This window comes from Mastigoproctus giganteus, chromosome 9 (genome assembly GCF_048544385.1).
Source record: "Mastigoproctus giganteus isolate SK-2022 chromosome 9, ASM4854438v1, whole genome shotgun sequence".
NCBI lineage: Eukaryota > Metazoa > Arthropoda > Arachnida > Uropygi > Thelyphonidae > Mastigoproctus > Mastigoproctus giganteus.
Window position 1 is genome coordinate 171142336 of NC_143583.1, and position 18087 is coordinate 171160422.

Genomic DNA, 18087 nt, shown 5'->3' on the forward strand with positions numbered 1-18087 from the left:
GGCACTTTCAAATTTGGCACTAAATAGCATATTTTATCTCAACACTGCCTGCAAAATGAAGTAGGTGGCCTAGGATTAAATCTTTCCCAAGTGAGTGTTTCCAAGAAATTCCAGTAGTTTGTGAAAAATTAAAATACTATATAAATTTCAATTTTAATTTTTCAATATTCTTTTAAATATTATTTTTTCCTATTCTGACTTTATATCTGAACATCTGAGTGGGATTATTGATAAAACTAAAATCAAAATCAAAATTTCTTTCAAAAATAATTTGTTCACTTCATTTTTTTTCTACATTTATGTATTTATAATTAAATTTTTTTTTTATCAACTTCTGGATTAAAATTCAACGGATGCTTCATATATAAGACATTGATTGTTTGCATAAGAATACACTCTTTCGAAGATTGATGAATGATCCACACACTCTTAGGCCAATTTTTGAAAGTATCTTAAAAATAAAAATGGTTACTCTTACTTATAACACAATTGATAGATGCATTATGTCTCTCTGTACAGTTTTAAGAGAATCTGTACATAAACAGATAATCATTATTGATACTGAATTAATAACATACACTTTATATTATAAAGGTTCCATCTACCAAGGGTGCACACTAGTTAAAAGGCTAATATCTTTAGTGCATGTATGATATCATTTGCATCTTTTTTAAAATTAATAATATTGTTGAACAGTATCATTTGATAATAACTGTTATAAAAAATTATCATGTTATCAAAAAATTATCTTTTTATTATCTTTTGATAATAACTGGTCAATATAACATATACAGCAATGTGTGTGTGTACTTTATATTCTCATTAACTTTAGTAAAACTTACTTTGGTTTAATATTCATGAAATTTTTTCCAACAGCTAGATGCTTTATTGATTTATTTTTGCTGATTGCAGAGACAATATTTGCCAAGTCTCCATCAAACCCTAAACAATAATAAAAAATATAAAAAAAATTATATATATATATACACACACACACACAAAATGTATAAACAAGAGCAAAAAAATCGTAATAATTAAAACTGTGAATAGAAAAAAATATATGTAGGTGGCATCCACACTTTCTTCCCCCCCTCACAACATTAACATTTTCACAATGAACCAAATAGCTACTATTTGTGCAACTCAAGCCAACTGTTGAAGTTGGTTTCCTCTTCCTCCCCTATCAATCAAGGCAACAAATAATAACAATGAGACTGCAATATCATTCCATAATAATTTTTCATGCTTCAGTTATTTGTGTATTAATGCATTTATCATTTCTGTATCTAAAAAAAAAAAAAAATGCTGTGTTTTCCACAAAAGCAATTAAGCATCTCATATTCATGAAACAAATCGCCGAATGTTGAACGTCTTAAAAAATATGAATAAACATCACTAACCCACAAATAGTAATACACTATTATTTAACTTTAATTAGCACTGACTAAACAGCACTAGTGCAAATCATGTCAATCCTGGGGGTATTGGGTTTTTGAAATACTGAAACTCATGTATTTCTACAATATGAGAGACAACAAAAAAAAAAAAAGGATAGATGATCAATTTCTATATAACTTTACAGCAACTCAAATGAAATTCTGTAGCACAACAGTTGACAGAAGTCAAAAAATTCTCACCTTAAAATACTTTAAGTAAATCAAGCTTTGAATATTTCTCATTGAACTTTTTTTTCACTTTTTTCTGGCCAATGCAATATTTTTTTCTGAACATGAAAATATTACAATCATAATGGCAGTAAATTTTATTATTATTTTTTTTCCAATGAAATTTGCATTTTTTTTCCCTATGAATTTTGCATGGTCAGAAAATCCTGATTTACAAACATATTTAACTAAAATATATTTCAAACATATTTGCTGGTTTTCCTTTTTTTTTTTTTTTTGTTTGTTTGCTGATCACTAATGATATGACTATTTTAAAAATATACTGTGTTAAGTTTTTTAAGAATTTTTTTTATTAGCACTTAAAATAAACAAAACTGCAATCTTTATTTTTTCAAAGAATACAGGAGAGAGCAGACAGCTAACATCATCTAACAAAAATCAAAATCACTGTCATCTTGTCAGTTAATTCATTCCTAGCACAAGCTCATAAAGTGGGAATTTTTTCCCATAAACGTAATGTTAAAAACAGGGGTTGCATTCTTAACAATGAAATTTGACTTGAAATTTGATGAAATTTCATTCAATTTCAAGTCAAAATTTCAACAATGAAATCTGACGAAAAAGAAAGGAATAAAATTTTATTCCTTTCGTTTTGGTCTTTGTCAGGTCGGCTATGTAGTAGTAGTAGTGGCATGTGATGCAAGAAAGCAAGTGTATGAGCTTATGCAGCATCAGCCAAAAAAAAAAAAAAACAAAAAAAGAAAAAAACACACCATTCCCTCTAAATGCCTGTCCAGTTCCTCCTTAAATTTATTCAACCTATCAACTTCCACAACGACAGATGGAAGTTTGTTCCAGCAATTAACCACCAATGGCTAAAGGCAAATTTCCGCACATCTATTCTACCTCTGTCTTTTCTTAATTTGAATTTATGCTCCCTTAGGTTCGCAATCTGAATAAGTGGAAGGATCCCATCAGAATTCAGGGTGCTCACCCCATTCAAGGCCTTATGCACCTCAATCAGATCACCGCGCAGGTGCCTAGACTCCACCCACTGCAATTTGCAGAACTTAAGCCTCTCTTGGTAAGAGGATCGCTTCATTCCCCTCACCAATCTTGTTGCCTTTCTCTGTACACGCTCACGCAAATCGACATCCTTCCTAAAATGAGGCCTATTGACCTGTACGCAGTATTCAAGGCGTGGCCTGAACATTGCCTTATACAGAGGGACAATCACCTCACCTCCTTCTCCCTGCTAGCAAAATTCCTATATATCATTGACAAAACCCATGACCAACCCTGGCCGCCTGTCTGCATTGCTCAGAAAACTTCAAATCTGACTGCACAATTACTCCCAGGTCTTTTTCATTTTCTACCACCTTAAGTATAGTACCACACAGTTGGTACTTTTCTCTTGGGTTACTTCTACCCATATGCAGAACTTTGCATTTGTCAAGGTTAAACTTCAGTTGCCACTTCTTAGCCCATCTGCCCAAATTATCTAGATCTTGTTGCAGTAGCACACTGCCATACTGTCATTAACAACCCTGCCAACCTTTGTATCATCTGCAAACTTCGACACTAAGCCTGATATACCTTCATCAACGTCCTTGATAAATATACAAAACAACAGTCCCAACACCGCACCCTGTGGGACTCCACTAATAACATTAGTCCACGAAGAGCAGCACCCATTGATTACCACCCTCTGTCTTCTCCCACTTAATCCTTTTATCCATTGTAGCAACTTACCCTTAATACCATTCTGCTCCAATTTGTTCAATAGTCTTCCATGCGCAACAGTCTTAAAAGGTTTCCTGAAATCCAAATATATGATATCAAAATTATTTATTGCATCCAGTTCCTTTGTAACCACATCATAATAACCAATCAAATTTGTCAGACAAGACCTTCCCTTAACAAACACATGCTGTGTCTGAATTATTGCTGCAGTCTTGTCTAGATGATCCTGCAATGCATCTTTAACCAGTGACTCCATTATTTTACCCAGAACAGAATTAAACTAACTGGTCTATAATTACTTCTGTCACCCTTCGATCCCTCTTTGTGAAATAGGGATACATTTGCACATCTCCAGTATGTGGGAACCTCCCCTGAGTTCAAGGATGCTCTCATAATTATAGTTAAGGGTTTGCTTAGTTGCTTTGCCGACTCCTTTAATATAACTTGATAGATCCCATCCACCCCCAGGTGCTTTTCTTATGTTTAATTTCAACAATTTCTCTTCCACTTTGCTCTCAGTTATTACAAAATCATTAAGTACCCTGCTATAATTTGATAACCTTCTGCCATTTTCAAACCTTAATAATTCCTATGTGTGAATGTAGATGCAAAATACTCATTCAGTTTGTTTGCTATCTGAGCAGGATCATCAACAGTCGAACCATCGATGTCAAGTGGACCAATCAGATTCAGCCCCTTCCTTTTAGAGTTTATATAAGTAAAGAAATCCTTGCTGTTTTTCTTAGCATCTTTTGCCAAGGATTTCTCATAATCTGCCTTCGCCTGTCTAACCTCCTTTGTGACCTGATTACAGACTAGCTTATGTCTGCCATAGGCTGCTGAGTCGCTTGATAATTTATATGCATCCCATGCATTTTTCTTCTCTGCCACGAGTCTCATTAGTTCATTTCATAACCATTTAGGACTAAACCTTGAACAATGTTTCTTAATAGATATGAACTTTTAGTAGCATCCACGATTAATTCCTTGAATGCTTCCCACTTGGAATTTACTGTTGGTAATATCGTCAGTTGATCCCACTGTACAGAATTTAAAAACTGTCTGAGACCACTGTACTCACCTTTACAGAAGCAAAAACCCTCTCCTTTACCCCTGATGGTAATTAAATCTTTAAGTAAATCCCACATCAGTACAATGTGATCACTGCTACCTAGTGGTTCCTTTATCTGCAAATTCTTAATACACGAATGATCGCTGCTGATAACCAGATCAAGAGTATTACTCTCTGTGGTTGCCTCTCGAACATGCTGATGCAGAAAACAATCATCCAATAAATCCACAAAAGTCTAACTTGTGTGTGAGTGACCAACGCACAAGTTCCAGTTAATATCTGGGAAATTAAAATTTCCCATTATAAGACATTCAGATTTATTAGCCCACTCTATTTCTCTGTACAATTGTTCATTGTACTCATTCGAGTCATTAGGCCGATAACACACTCCTACTCTTATTTTTGCTTTTGCAGTGCTTATGTCACACTAAACTGACTCAACAGTGCACTGTTCATCTATATCAACTGGATGCACTTCTTTTGATTTTATGTTTTTCTTAATTAACAGCATAACACCTCCTCCCTTCCTATCCTTTCTGTACACATTGTACTCCCCAAATTCCAGTTCTGCATTCCTTATATCTGGGTGACACCACGTCTCTGCTATCCCAACAATATCCACCTTTGATGTCTTGACCAACACTTCCCAACAACCTTCGCTCCAGTTCGCTACTTATTCTAATAGGAGTTGTGCAAGAATCACCTCACCTCTGCCTGCAGCTACTGTTAAACTATTAGTCCTTGTATCCCCCCAAGCTAGCAGTTTTCTGACACACCTAACACTGCCTCGATAGCATCAGCAAATATTCTTGCACCCTTTCTATTTAAGTGTATCCCATCCCCGTTGAAGCAGTCTCTCCTGTTAACAAGTACAGACCAGGTTTTAAATGATTTATACATTTCGCATGTATACACCATAACAGCATATACACTCTGCTTATTGTGGAGGCTCTTACAGTTTTGGCTGCCGACCCTTTGAAGAAGTAGTTAAAGCCCTAGGCCTCACTACTTGAGGTAATATTGTTATTTTTTATTTTTTTTTTATTTTTATGTTAATCAATTTATTTCAGGTTATCTCCTTCACTTTACAGGCCTTCTCAATTTTTCCATGGTAATTACAATTGATAGGTCAACATCCTTTCCCTATACACTGAATATAAACATCTGTCTATATTTCATTATGGTTGCTGGGGTTTCTCTACTGTATCTAGTAGTACCAAGGATCCATGACGCAGTTTAATAATTTTGTTTTAATACTTTGCTTGCTTACTTTGTCATTCAGTAACATGATTATTTTTATCAATATTATATATATATATATTTGCTATATAATATCGGTGTAAATACACCATAGTTAACCCATATATTTGAGCTACGATTGTAGCGTAGAAGGCATCGTTTTAAATGTATCTCATAATGTGGTTGCCTTCACAACAAGATAGCTACTATTGAATTACTTCAAATAAATAACGCTTCTCTAGTAGAGAAGACTACTGTTATTTATTTTCAGCGGTACCACCACCCAGACGATCGTTTCGAAGCTTTTTGGCTTCGTCATCAGTGGGCGGGCAGGTACCCAGGTAATACAACAAGCCATCTCAGTTGCGAAGTTATATCCACATTATGAGAGATGCCAGAAGGGTGTGGTGGTAATGTATTTGGAAAATTAAATGCACTAGGCATAATCCTTATGGGTTTTGATAATTAACTATATAATATCGGTGTAAATACACCATAGTTAACCCATATATTTGAGCTACGATTGTAGCGTAGAAGGCATCGTTTTAAATGTATCTCATAATGTGGTTGCCTTCACAACAAGATAGCTACTATTGAATTACTTCAAATAAATAATGCTTCTCTAGTAGAGAAGACTACTGTTATTTATTTTCAGCGGTACCACCACCCAGACGATCGTTTCGAAGCTTTTTGGCTTCGTCATCAGTGGGCGGGCAGGTACCCAGGTAATACAACAAGCCATCTCAGTTGCGAAGTTATATCCACATTATGAGAGATGCCAGAAGGGTGTGGTGGTAATGTATTTGGAAAATTAAATGCACTAGGCATAATCCTTATGGGTTTTGATAATTAACTATATAATATCGGTGTAAATACACCATAGTTAACCCATATATTTGAGCTACGATTGTAGCGTAGAAGGCATCGTTTTAAATGTATCTCATAATGTGGTTGCCTTCACAACAAGATAGCTACTATTGAATTACTTCAAATAAATAACGCTTCTCTAGTAGAGAAGACTACTGTTATTTATTTTCAGCGGTACCACCACCCAGACGATCGTTTCGAAGCTTTTTGGCTTCGTCATCAGTGGGCGGGCAGGTACCCAGGTAATACAACAAGCCATCTCAGTTGCGAAGTTATATCCACATTATGAGAGATGCCAGAAGGGTGTGGTGGTAATGTATTTGGAAAATTAAATGCACTAGGCATAATCCTTATGGGTTTTGATAATTAACTATATAATATCGGTGTAAATACACCATAGTTAACCCATATATTTGAGCTACGATTGTAGCGTAGAAGGCATCGTTTTAAATGTATCTCATAATGTGGTTGCCTTCACAACAAGATAGCTACTATTGAATTACTTCAAATAAATAACGCTTCTCTAGTAGAGAAGACTACTGTTATTTATTTTCAGCGGTACCACCACCCAGACGATCGTTTCGAAGCTTTTTGGCTTCGTCATCAGTGGGCGGGCAGGTACCCAGGTAATACAACAAGCCATCTCAGTTGCGAAGTTATATCCACATTATGAGAGATGCCAGAAGGGTGTGGTGGTAATGTATTTGGAAAATTAAATGCACTAGGCATAATCCTTATGGGTTTTGATAATTAACTATATAATATCGGTGTAAATACACCATAGTTAACCCATATATTTGAGCTACGATTGTAGCGTAGAAGGCATCGTTTTAAATGTATCTCATAATGTGGTTGCCTTCACAACAAGATAGCTACTATTGAATTACTTCAAATAAATAACGCTTCTCTAGTAGAGAAGACTACTGTTATTTATTTTCAGCGGTACCACCACCCAGACGATCGTTTCGAAGCTTTTTGGCTTCGTCATCAGTGGGCGGGCAGGTACCCAGGTAATACAACAAGCCATCTCAGTTGCGAAGTTATATCCACATTATGAGAGATGCCAGAAGGGTGTGGTGGTAATGTATTTGGAAAATTAAATGCACTAGGCATAATCCTTATGGCAACCACATAAGAGTTGTGAAGGCAACCACATTATGAGATACATTTAAAACGATGCCTTCTACGCTACAATCGTAGCTCAAATATATGGGTTAACTATGGTGTATTTACACCGATATTATATAGTTAATTATCAAAACCCATAAGGATTATGCCTAGTGCATTTAATTTTCCAAATACATTACCACCACACCCTTCTGGCATCTCTCATAATGTGGATATAACTTCGCAACTGAGATGGCTTGTTGTATTACCTGGGTACCTGCCCGCCCACTGATGACGAAGCCAAAAAGCTTCGAAACGATCGTCTGGGTGGTGGTACCGCTGAAAATAAATAACAGTAGTCTTCTCTACTAGAGAAGCGTTATTTATTTGAAGTAATTCAATAGTAGCTATCTTGTTGTGAAGGCAACCACATTATGAGATACATTTAAAACGATGCCTTCTACGCTACAATCGTAGCTCAAATATATGGGTTAACTATGGTGTATTTACACCGATATTATATAGTTAATTATCAAAACCCATAAGGATTATGCCTAGTGCATTTAATTTTCCAAATACATTACCACCACACCCTTCTGGCATCTCTCATAATGTGGATATAACTTCGCAACTGAGATGGCTTGTTGTATTACCTGGGTACCTGCCCGCCCACTGATGACGAAGCCAAAAAGCTTCGAAACGATCGTCTGGGTGGTGGTACCGCTGAAAATAAATAACAGTAGTCTTCTCTACTAGAGAAGCGTTATTTATTTGAAGTAATTCAATAGTAGCTATCTTGTTGTGAAGGCAACCACATTATGAGATACATTTAAAACGATGCCTTCTACGCTACAATCGTAGCTCAAATATATGGGTTAACTATGGTGTATTTACACCGATATTATATAGTTAATTATCAAAACCCATAAGGATTATGCCTAGTGCATTTAATTTTCCAAATACATTACCACCACACCCTTCTGGCATCTCTCATAATGTGGATATAACTTCGCAACTGAGATGGCTTGTTGTATTACCTGGGTACCTGCCCGCCCACTGATGACGAAGCCAAAAAGCTTCGAAACGATCGTCTGGGTGGTGGTACCGCTGAAAATAAATAACAGTAGTCTTCTCTACTAGAGAAGCGTTATTTATTTGAAGTAATTCAATAGTAGCTATCTTGTTGTGAAGGCAACCACATTATGAGATACATTTAAAACGATGCCTTCTACGCTACAATCGTAGCTCAAATATATGGGTTAACTATGGTGTATTTACACCGATATTATATAGTTAATTATCAAAACCCATAAGGATTATGCCTAGTGCATTTAATTTTCCAAATATATATTTGCATACGGCAAGTCCCCGACATATGTATGAGATACATTCCAGGACTTCTTACATAAGTTTAGTTTTATGTAACTCGGGGATGACTAATAAAATATTGCTACTATATCCCTTATATGCCAAAATTACAAAAACCACATAATATCCTCAGAAGAATGAAGCAAAATAGTTATATATTTTTTTATATATATAGAAAAATAGTTATATATTTTTAATTAGTTCAATTAAAAACTTAATCTTAGGACAGCAGTGAAAGCAGCCAGAGTTTTCTTTTCTTGTGGCCACTCTGGCCACAAGAAAAGAAAACATAAAAGGAAGAAAAACACATGTTATTGTACTGTAAAAACTGATATGTATTTCCTAGCATTGGTTATTATAGTTGACTTCATTGGTGTTCCTTCACCGATTCTCGTATTCTGCGTTTGTCCTTTATTATTGTGATCACTGTCGACACTAACAAATCTAAATTCCATGTGAAACTTAGTTAATGTTTGACCATTTTTATACATCCTTATTATTTTAAATTCCTGATCCAAAAAGATTGCTTTCCTTTTCTTAGTAGATTTACTAGTAGAACTCTCACTTATTCTCTTAGTCGGCATCATGATAATGGTCAAAATGAAATTTTACGTAGAGAACTTTACAGGGTCAAGGTGGAAACACACTATTGTCACCTCACAAGAGCTCACATTTTATTAAAGCACAATTCAGGAAGTCACTACCATAAAAAAAATAAAAACAATTTGCAGTTTCCAGATTATTGGGCTTTTTTTGTTAATGCAATCTATTCTAAACGGGTAGTAAACTTGATCTTATTGCATTTGCGATAATACCAATAGCTGGAATTCTGGGGATTTTACGTTATTATGGTGAAATGTGTGCCCCCCTTCACTGAAATCTTAGGTGATATAAAAAAAAAAACCATAAATGAATTTTCAGGATCTTCCCTTGATTCTTATTTTTTTCAGCTTCGTAAACTTGTTACTCCGTATCTCATGCATGCGATTTGTGTGTGCTGTGTTCGTCATTATTGATTGGTTTTTTTGTTTTTGTTTTTTTTGCTGTTTTAAATTTTACAATCCTTAAAAAAAGAAAAAAAAAATTACATAAGTTGGAAGTTACATAACTCTGGCTTACGTAAGACAGGGCCTTACTGTAATAGTGTTAGTATTAGCAATGGCCACATAGTACAAGGAACTCTATGGCTTATGCTGCAACAGCCAAAAAAATAATAATAATAATAATAACAAAATAAAATAATAATAAGAAAAATTTAAAAAATAAATAATTAATAAAAGAAAATACAACAGACAACCTATGCATTTCCCTCTTCCCATAGGTAACTATCCAACTGACCTTTGAATTTCCCCAAACTGTCAGCCTCTACCACCCATGTAGGTAACTTATTCCAGTAATTCATAATTCTCGCTAAAATAAAACTTCCTGCAATCCAGTCTAAACATCTCTTCCTCGCCCCCGTAACTTGAATTTATGCCCCTTTGTTCTAGAATCATTTATAGCCGTGAAAATTCTATGTATGCCTCTCAGAGCCTTAAACACCTCAATCAAGTCTCCACTAAGGTGCCTACTTTCCAAGCTCTGCAACCCACATATTCGAAGTCTTTCCTCATATGGATGCCATGTTGCTGATTTCACCAGGAAAGTTACCCGTCTTTGGACCCTTTTAAGAAGCTCAATGTCTTTCTTTAAGTGCAGTGTCCATACCTGAACATGGTATTCCAAGTGTGGTCTAACAATAGCCTCATATAATGGGATTTTGACGTCCTTATCTTTACAGCGAATGTTCGATAAATCATTGGTAGGACACCAGGGGGCCTTCCCTACAACCTGTCTACAATGCTCGGAGAACTTCATGCCTGACTGCATCTGAACACCCAGGTCCCTTTCCTTCACTATTGGCTTTAGTTCAACTACACCAAGTGTATAAGTTATTTTAGGGTTACTGTTCCCCAGGTGTTCTGTTCCCCATCCTGCAAAATCTTACATTTTGCTGGATTAAACATAATGCCATTTTTCTGACCATCCCTGAAGTCTATCTAGGTCACAATGAAGAAGCTGTGCTTGGTGGTGATCATTAACTACTCTACCAATCTTTACAACATCTGCAAATTTAGACATCATGCCCTCTATCCCTTCATCAATGTAATTTATGAAAATAATAAAAAAAAAAAAGAATAAATAAATAATGGTCCTAACACTGATCCCTAGGGAACCCCACTTCTTACATCAACCCAATTTGAGAAATAACTATTTATCACAACTGTATCCTGAAGCCATCCTGCTGAAGCATGAGGCCTCCTGTCCTGAAGTGATCCTGCTATCCATCTAAGGATTTTCCTTGTGATTCCAACCTGTTCCAGCCTATAAAGTAACCACTCACGTGGGACTGAGTCAAATGATTTGCTGATATCCAATGGGTGACCCTGTCAAAATGGCTAACTAGATTTGTTAAACATGATTTTCCCTTTATAAAACCATGCTGAGTATAATTCAGAATTCCAATTCCATCCAAATGGTCCTGACTTCTACCCTTGATCATTGCCTCCATGATTTTCATTACTAGTGAAGTTAGACTGAGTGGTCAGTAATTTCCCACTTCACTCTTAGAACCGCCTTTATGTATTGGAGATACATTGGTACCTTTCCAATCCGACGGAATCTCTCCTTCCTGAGTCCAGTAATGCTCTCATAATTAGCCTCAATGGTTCAATGCACTCACTTGCTGCCTCTCTTAAAATTAAAGGGTATATGCCATCAACCCCAAAGAGCCTTACTTGCCCATAGACCTGAAAGTTTTTTCATTAAATACTCATGTGAAATTTCAGCATCATTAATTTCATATTTTTCGACTTCACTCCCATAGTTTCTCTTTGACCTAAAGGGTTTTTCTTCTGTAAATATAGATGCAAAGGAACTGTTGAGTTCATCTGAAACGTCAACTGGGGTATCTAATACTATCCCATGTCCATTACATAAGGGACAAATCTAGTTTGTTCTAATTCTTTCCATTCTTTCCAAGAGTGGGGATAAAGAATTCTTTATCTCCACTCAGCGATTTCTCATAATCTGACTTTGCCACTATTGCAGATCACTCTTTTTTTTAACTGTTATAGGCTTCAGTACCTTTTATTGCTCTGCAACTTTTCCATGCCATCTTTTTCTGTTTAAGTAATCTGGCAACTTTATTATTCATCCAAAATGGAATGCTCCTCATGAAGCATTTGTTTTAATGATATATATGCATTCAAGGCTTCTGTGATTAATGTCTTAAAGGTATATCATAATTCAGTTGTATTCACTCTCTGTGCAATATCTAACTAGTTAACAGATGCCATGTAGCACCATTCCTGAGTCCAGTAATGCTCTCATAAATAACCTTAAGACATCGTATTTTCTTTTTCTGAAATTATAACCCATTCCTTTACCTTTAACTACTGCTACCTCTCTCTCTCTCTCTCTCTCTCTCTCTCTCTCTCTCCATCGTGCACTGGAGAACTCCGTGATTACTTCCTGCTACTGGTTCCTGTACTGTCAGCCCTATTATGTCATGTGATTCAGAATACATAATAGGGCTGACATAATAGATGATGATGACATCTAGAATATTCTTTTATAAGAGACATGAAAATAGCAGACTTCTGTAAATCAAGCACTATAAAGAATTTAAAAAAAAAATAAATAATAATTTATTCATTTTATATAAAAAAATATAATAAGTAAATCATTATCAACAAAATAATGAAAAAAAAAAAAAAAGTAATAATGCAAATATAAATTATGAAATAAAAACAAGTACCATTTTCACTGATATCCAAGCTACACAAACAGCGAATACCAGGAAGGCAAGATTCCAAAACTAAAGCCCCTTGAGACTTCAACTCGTTATTATTTAAATCAAGTGCAACATCAGTAGCAATTTCATTACAGGCAAGTCCAAGAAGCATGGCCCTACAAGAGGAAAACAACAAATTAGAAAACGAAACAAAGTTGTTTCATTTAGTACGAAACAAAAGGATTGAATTTATTTTTTAAATAACAAGTACTGTATTCAATTTTTCTCTATTTCTGGTGTGTTGTCACTAAGTTTTCAACAGAATTTTCTGTAAAAATGTCAAATTTATTTCAAAATGTGATCTAAAAATCAAGTGAAGAAACTCGGTATTGTCATTGGGGAGGGGCATATAAATTTTCCTAATTCCATATAGCGATGTGAAAGAGTTTATGTCAATGATTATATGGAAACCAGTTAGAAATAAGATGAAGAAACAAGAACAATGAAAATGAACTCCTATTTTACCTATATGGAAACACTTCTCTGCATAGAAAATTAAATTAAATAAAACAGAAGATACACCCATTCATTATGCCTCTACTGTTGGAACATTTTTAGTTGGAAAACCAGAAAAGAATAAGAAAACTGGATAGTTCACATAACACATAATAGAATTTAAATAATAAAAAAAAAGTTTGTTTTTCTATGATTTTTCTTCTTTTGGTTCCGTGTTCAATTTGAATGTTGGAGACCAACATTTTGCAGCCAATTCTATTCCTTGCTTTATGATATAGTTCTTGTGTCAAAAGATGGCCCCCCCCCATTCTTTGCTGATATCAAGCCAACTTTTTCTGTCTTCATTTTGCTTTTTTTTCCCTTAATCATCCCTTGCAGGATTAGTTTCTGCAGGTCATACTGAGGGCCTCATAATATGACTGAGATAGGCAGTCTTCCTCCTTGCATTTGTAGTTAGTAGTGTTTTTGTGGTCCTTACCCTCTTAAGGACATGCTCATTGGTGACCCGACTTGTCTATGGAAATTTGAGTATTCTTCTGTGCATGCACATCTCAAAGGATTCCAGTTTCCTGATTCCCCGCATGACACAGGTCTCGCATTTAGGCTGCACCATGAGTGGCATTTGGCCATTCGATATCTTTTCTGAAAGTTCAGTTTAGTGTAGCAGAGGAAGTTCTTAAGATTCTTAGAGGCCTCTTAGGCCATACTGATTCTGCTTCTAATTTCTGTGCCTTGGTCATTATTATTTGTGAAGAACTTCCCTAGATATTTAAAGCTATTCAGTTGTTCGGTGGGGGGTTGCCGCAGCATATTTTGATTCTATGTGATTGATTTTGCTTATGACCATAGTTTTGGCCTTTTTGGTCTATCTGTTTGTTTGCTTGCTGTTACCACTTTGTTGTGGAGTATTTGTAACTTTTCCTCTGATGTTGCTGTTGTTGTTGTTTGGTTTTTAGAAGCATTAGCAACTAAAGCCATATTGCTCTGGAGATATGCAGTGGTCATTCCCTGACCTTTCCGCATCCTCCGTATTTGGTGGTCACGGGCTCGAACCCCGGTCTAATCAAGAAGCGTGTGCTACGCACTGCTGCTCCTGCCCACCTGGCTATGGAGGTGCCTTCTGATGTTGCAATGAAGGCAGTATTTTCTATGTATCAGGCTACTCATACCTGAACCATTGACAGTAATAGAAAGGGTGCAAGAATATTTGCTGATGCTATCGAGGCAGCGTTAAGTTGGTAGGAAAACTGCTAGCTTGGTGGGGTGATTTCACAAACTAATAGATTAACTGTAGTTGCAGGCGGAGGTGTATGTGATTCTTGCACTGCTTCTATTGGAATAAGCAGCAGCCAGGAAAGCAAGTTGTTGGGGATTTCAGAAACAGCTGGGAGTTATGAAAAAAATAAATACATGGGTCATGTTAGAGAAACTAAGATTAAGAACAGGTGAATGTACACCAGGGCCGGATTTCCCATTAGGCACCGTAGGCACAGTGCCTAGGGGGCCTATGAAAATTTTAGGGCCTGAAAAGGAAGAGAAAAATTTAAAAGAAAAAAAAAAAAAAAAAAAAGAGAGAGAGTTCATTCTTTTTTTACTGTGAATAACAAAAAACGAGCTGATAAAACATGTGCAGTCGACTCTAGGAGCTTCAATTCAGTATGCATATGCTATCTAGCAACTGTTCTCAAAACTAAATATTTTACCCCACTATTTAAGCACATTTCGGAATAAAAGTGCCTAGGACCTACAAACACCAAAATCGGGCCCTGATGTACACCAATGTTAGGATATCTGAGATGTGATGTCACACAGATATAAGGAATGCAGAACTGGAATTTGGGATGTACAATGTGTACAGAAAGGATAAACAGGATAGGAAGGGGAGGGGGGGTTAGTTAAGAAACATAAAATCTAAGGAAGTGCATTCAGTTGACACAGATGTACAGTGCAATGTTGAGTTTGGAGTAGCATAACATTGGGAAAGCAAAAATGAGGATAGGAGTTTGTTATAGGCCTAATTACTCTGAGTACAATGAAAAATTATGCAAAGAAAAAATGGACGAGTAAATCAGTGTTTTATATAATGGGGAATTTTAACCTCCAATTTATTGATTCAAACTTGTAGATTGGTCACTCACACACTAGCAAGGCACTTGTGGATTTTTTAGATGAGTGTTTTCTACAGCAGCATGTTAGAGAGGCAACGAGAGGAAGTAACACTCTCAATCTGATTATCAGCAGTGATTATTCATTCAATAAGAATTTACAGATAAAGGAACCATTAGCTGGCATTGGTCACAGCATATTAATATGGGATTTATTTAAAGATGTAAGGAACAGTTTTTGCTTTCATAAATGTGACTACAGTGGTCCCAGAGATTTTTTTTAAATTCTATACAATGGACCAACTGATGATATTAGCAAGAGCAAAGTCTAAATGGGTAGCATTCAAGGAAGTAATTTTGGAAGCTAGGCTTTTTGTTCCAACTAAGATATACTGTTCTAGATTTAGTCCCAAATGGATGTCAGATGAATTAATGAGACTCGTGGCAGGGAAGAAAAATAAATAAAAAATTAATTTTCTGTTTATACTCCGGCACGACAACCAAGTCAGTAGAATTTACAATAAATCGTCAATACAAATATTTATCATATTTAGTAGTCATGGTGCACTCAAGGAACTCGTGCTATGCACTCTCGCACATGGGATGCATATAAATTATCAGGCGAAAGAGAAACCTATGGTAGATATAAGCTAGTCTGTAATCAAGTCACAAAGGAGGTAAGGCAAGCAAAGGCAGATTACGAGACATCTTTGGCAAAGGATGCTAAGAAAATCAGCAAAAACTTTACTTATGTAAATTCTAAAAGGAAGAAGGATGAATCAGTTTAGTCCACTTCATATCAATGGGTTGACTGTAGATGATCATTCTCAGATAGCTGACAAACTAAATGAGTACTTTGCATCTACATTCACACATGAGTTATTCAAGGAGGAGATGGCCATATGTTTATCAAACTCTAATAGAGAGTTAAATGATTTTGTAATAACTGAGAGCAAAGTGGAGGAGAAATTGTTGAAGTTAAACATAAAGGCATCTGGGATCTATCCAGTTATATTAAAAGAGGAAGCAAAGGAATTAAGCAAACTATTAGTCATAATTATGAGAGCATCCTTGGACTCAGGGAAGTCCCCACGGACTGAAGATGTGCAAATGTATCTCCAATTCACAAAGGGGGATCAAAGGGTGACATGAGTAATTACAGTCCTATTAGTTTGACTTCTGTTCCAGGGAAAACAATGGAATCACTGGAAGCATTGCAGGATAATCTAGACAAGCCTGCAGTAATAATTCAGAAACAGCATGGGGTTTTTTAAGGTGAAATCTTGTCTGGCGAATTTGATTGGATACTATGATGTAGTCACAAAGAAACTTGAGGCAAAAAATAATTTTGATATCATATACTTGGTTTTCAGGAAAGCTTTTGACACTGTTGCACATGGAAGACTACTGTACAAATTGGAGCAGGATGGTATTAAGGGTAAGTTGCTACAATGGACAAAAGGGAGGTTGATTGGGAGAAGACAGAGTGGAATCAATGGACACTGCTCTTCATGGACTAATGTGTATTAGTGGAGCCCCACAGGGTTCGGTGTTGGGCCCACTGTTGCTTTGTATATTTATCAATGAAATTGGTGAAGTTATACCAGACAGTGTAGAAGTATCAGATGATACACAAAGGTTGGCAGGGTTGTTAATGACAGTAATGACAGTGCACTACTGCAACAGGATCTAGAAAATTTGGGCAGATGGGTTGAGAAGTGGCAACTGAAGTTTAACATTGACAAATGCAAAGTACTGCATATGGCTAGAGGAACGTACCAACTGTGTGGTACTACACTTAGGGTGGTAGAAAATGAAAAAGATCTGGGAGTAATTGTGCAGTCAGATATAAAGTTTTCTGAGCAATGCAGACAGGATGCCAGAGCAGGTTATGGGGTATTGTCAATGATATACAAGAATTTTGCTATCAGGGAAAAGATGATTATCCCTTTGTATAAGGCAATGGTCAGGCCATGCTTTGAGTACTGCATACAGGTCTGGAGGCCTGATTTTAGGAAGGATGTAGATTTGCTTGAGCGTGTACAGAGAAGGGCAACAAGATTGGTGAGGGGAATGAAGGGTCCTCTTGCCAAGAGAGAGAGAGAGAGGTTTAAGTATTGTAAATTGCAGCGGCTGGAGACTAGGAACCTGCGAGGTGATCTGATTCACGTGTATAAGGTCTTGAATGGGTTGAGCATGCTGAATTCTGATGGAATTCTTCTGCTTGCTCAGATTAAGAACCTAAGTTGTTGTTGTTATTTGGTTTTTAGGAGCATTGGCAACTAAGGCCATATTGCTCTGGTGCGGTGGTCATTCCCTGACCTTTCCGCATGCTCCATATTTGGTGGTGATGGGCTCGAACCCTGGTCTAATCAAAAAGTGTGTGCTACGCACTGCTGCTCCTTGCCACCTGGCTACGGAAGCGCCTAAGAACCTAAGGGGGCATAAATTCAAATTGACGAAAGACAGGTGTGAAATAGATGTTCAGAAATTTGCTTTTAGCCAGCAGGTGGTTAATTGCTGGATCAAACTTCCATCTGTCGTTGTGGAAGTTGATAGCTTAAATAAATTCAAGAAAGAACTGGACAAACTTTTAGAGGGAATGGTTGAGTGAATTTTTTTTTTTTTTTGCTGATGCTACATAAGTTCATATTCTTGGTCGCTTGCATC

General features: G+C 36.2%; 1 protein-coding gene across 4 annotated transcripts in view; it reads right to left on the reverse strand.

The window, feature by feature from the left end:
- The window catches only part of LRR (capping protein regulator and myosin 1 linker 1 leucine rich repeat protein), a 1021987-nt gene that overhangs the window by 624425 nt on the left and 379475 nt on the right, over nucleotides 1-18087 (reverse strand). For all 4 annotated transcript variants that reach the window (XM_090381859.1, XM_090381857.1, XM_090381858.1 and 1 more), the window contains exons 15-16: nucleotides 12821-12972; nucleotides 843-942 (exon numbers count right to left, since the gene is read on the reverse strand). In XM_090381859.1, coding sequence (XP_090237985.1) covers nucleotides 843-942; nucleotides 12821-12972 — 252 coding nt within the window. The remainder of the gene's footprint in view (nucleotides 1-842; nucleotides 943-12820; nucleotides 12973-18087) is intronic.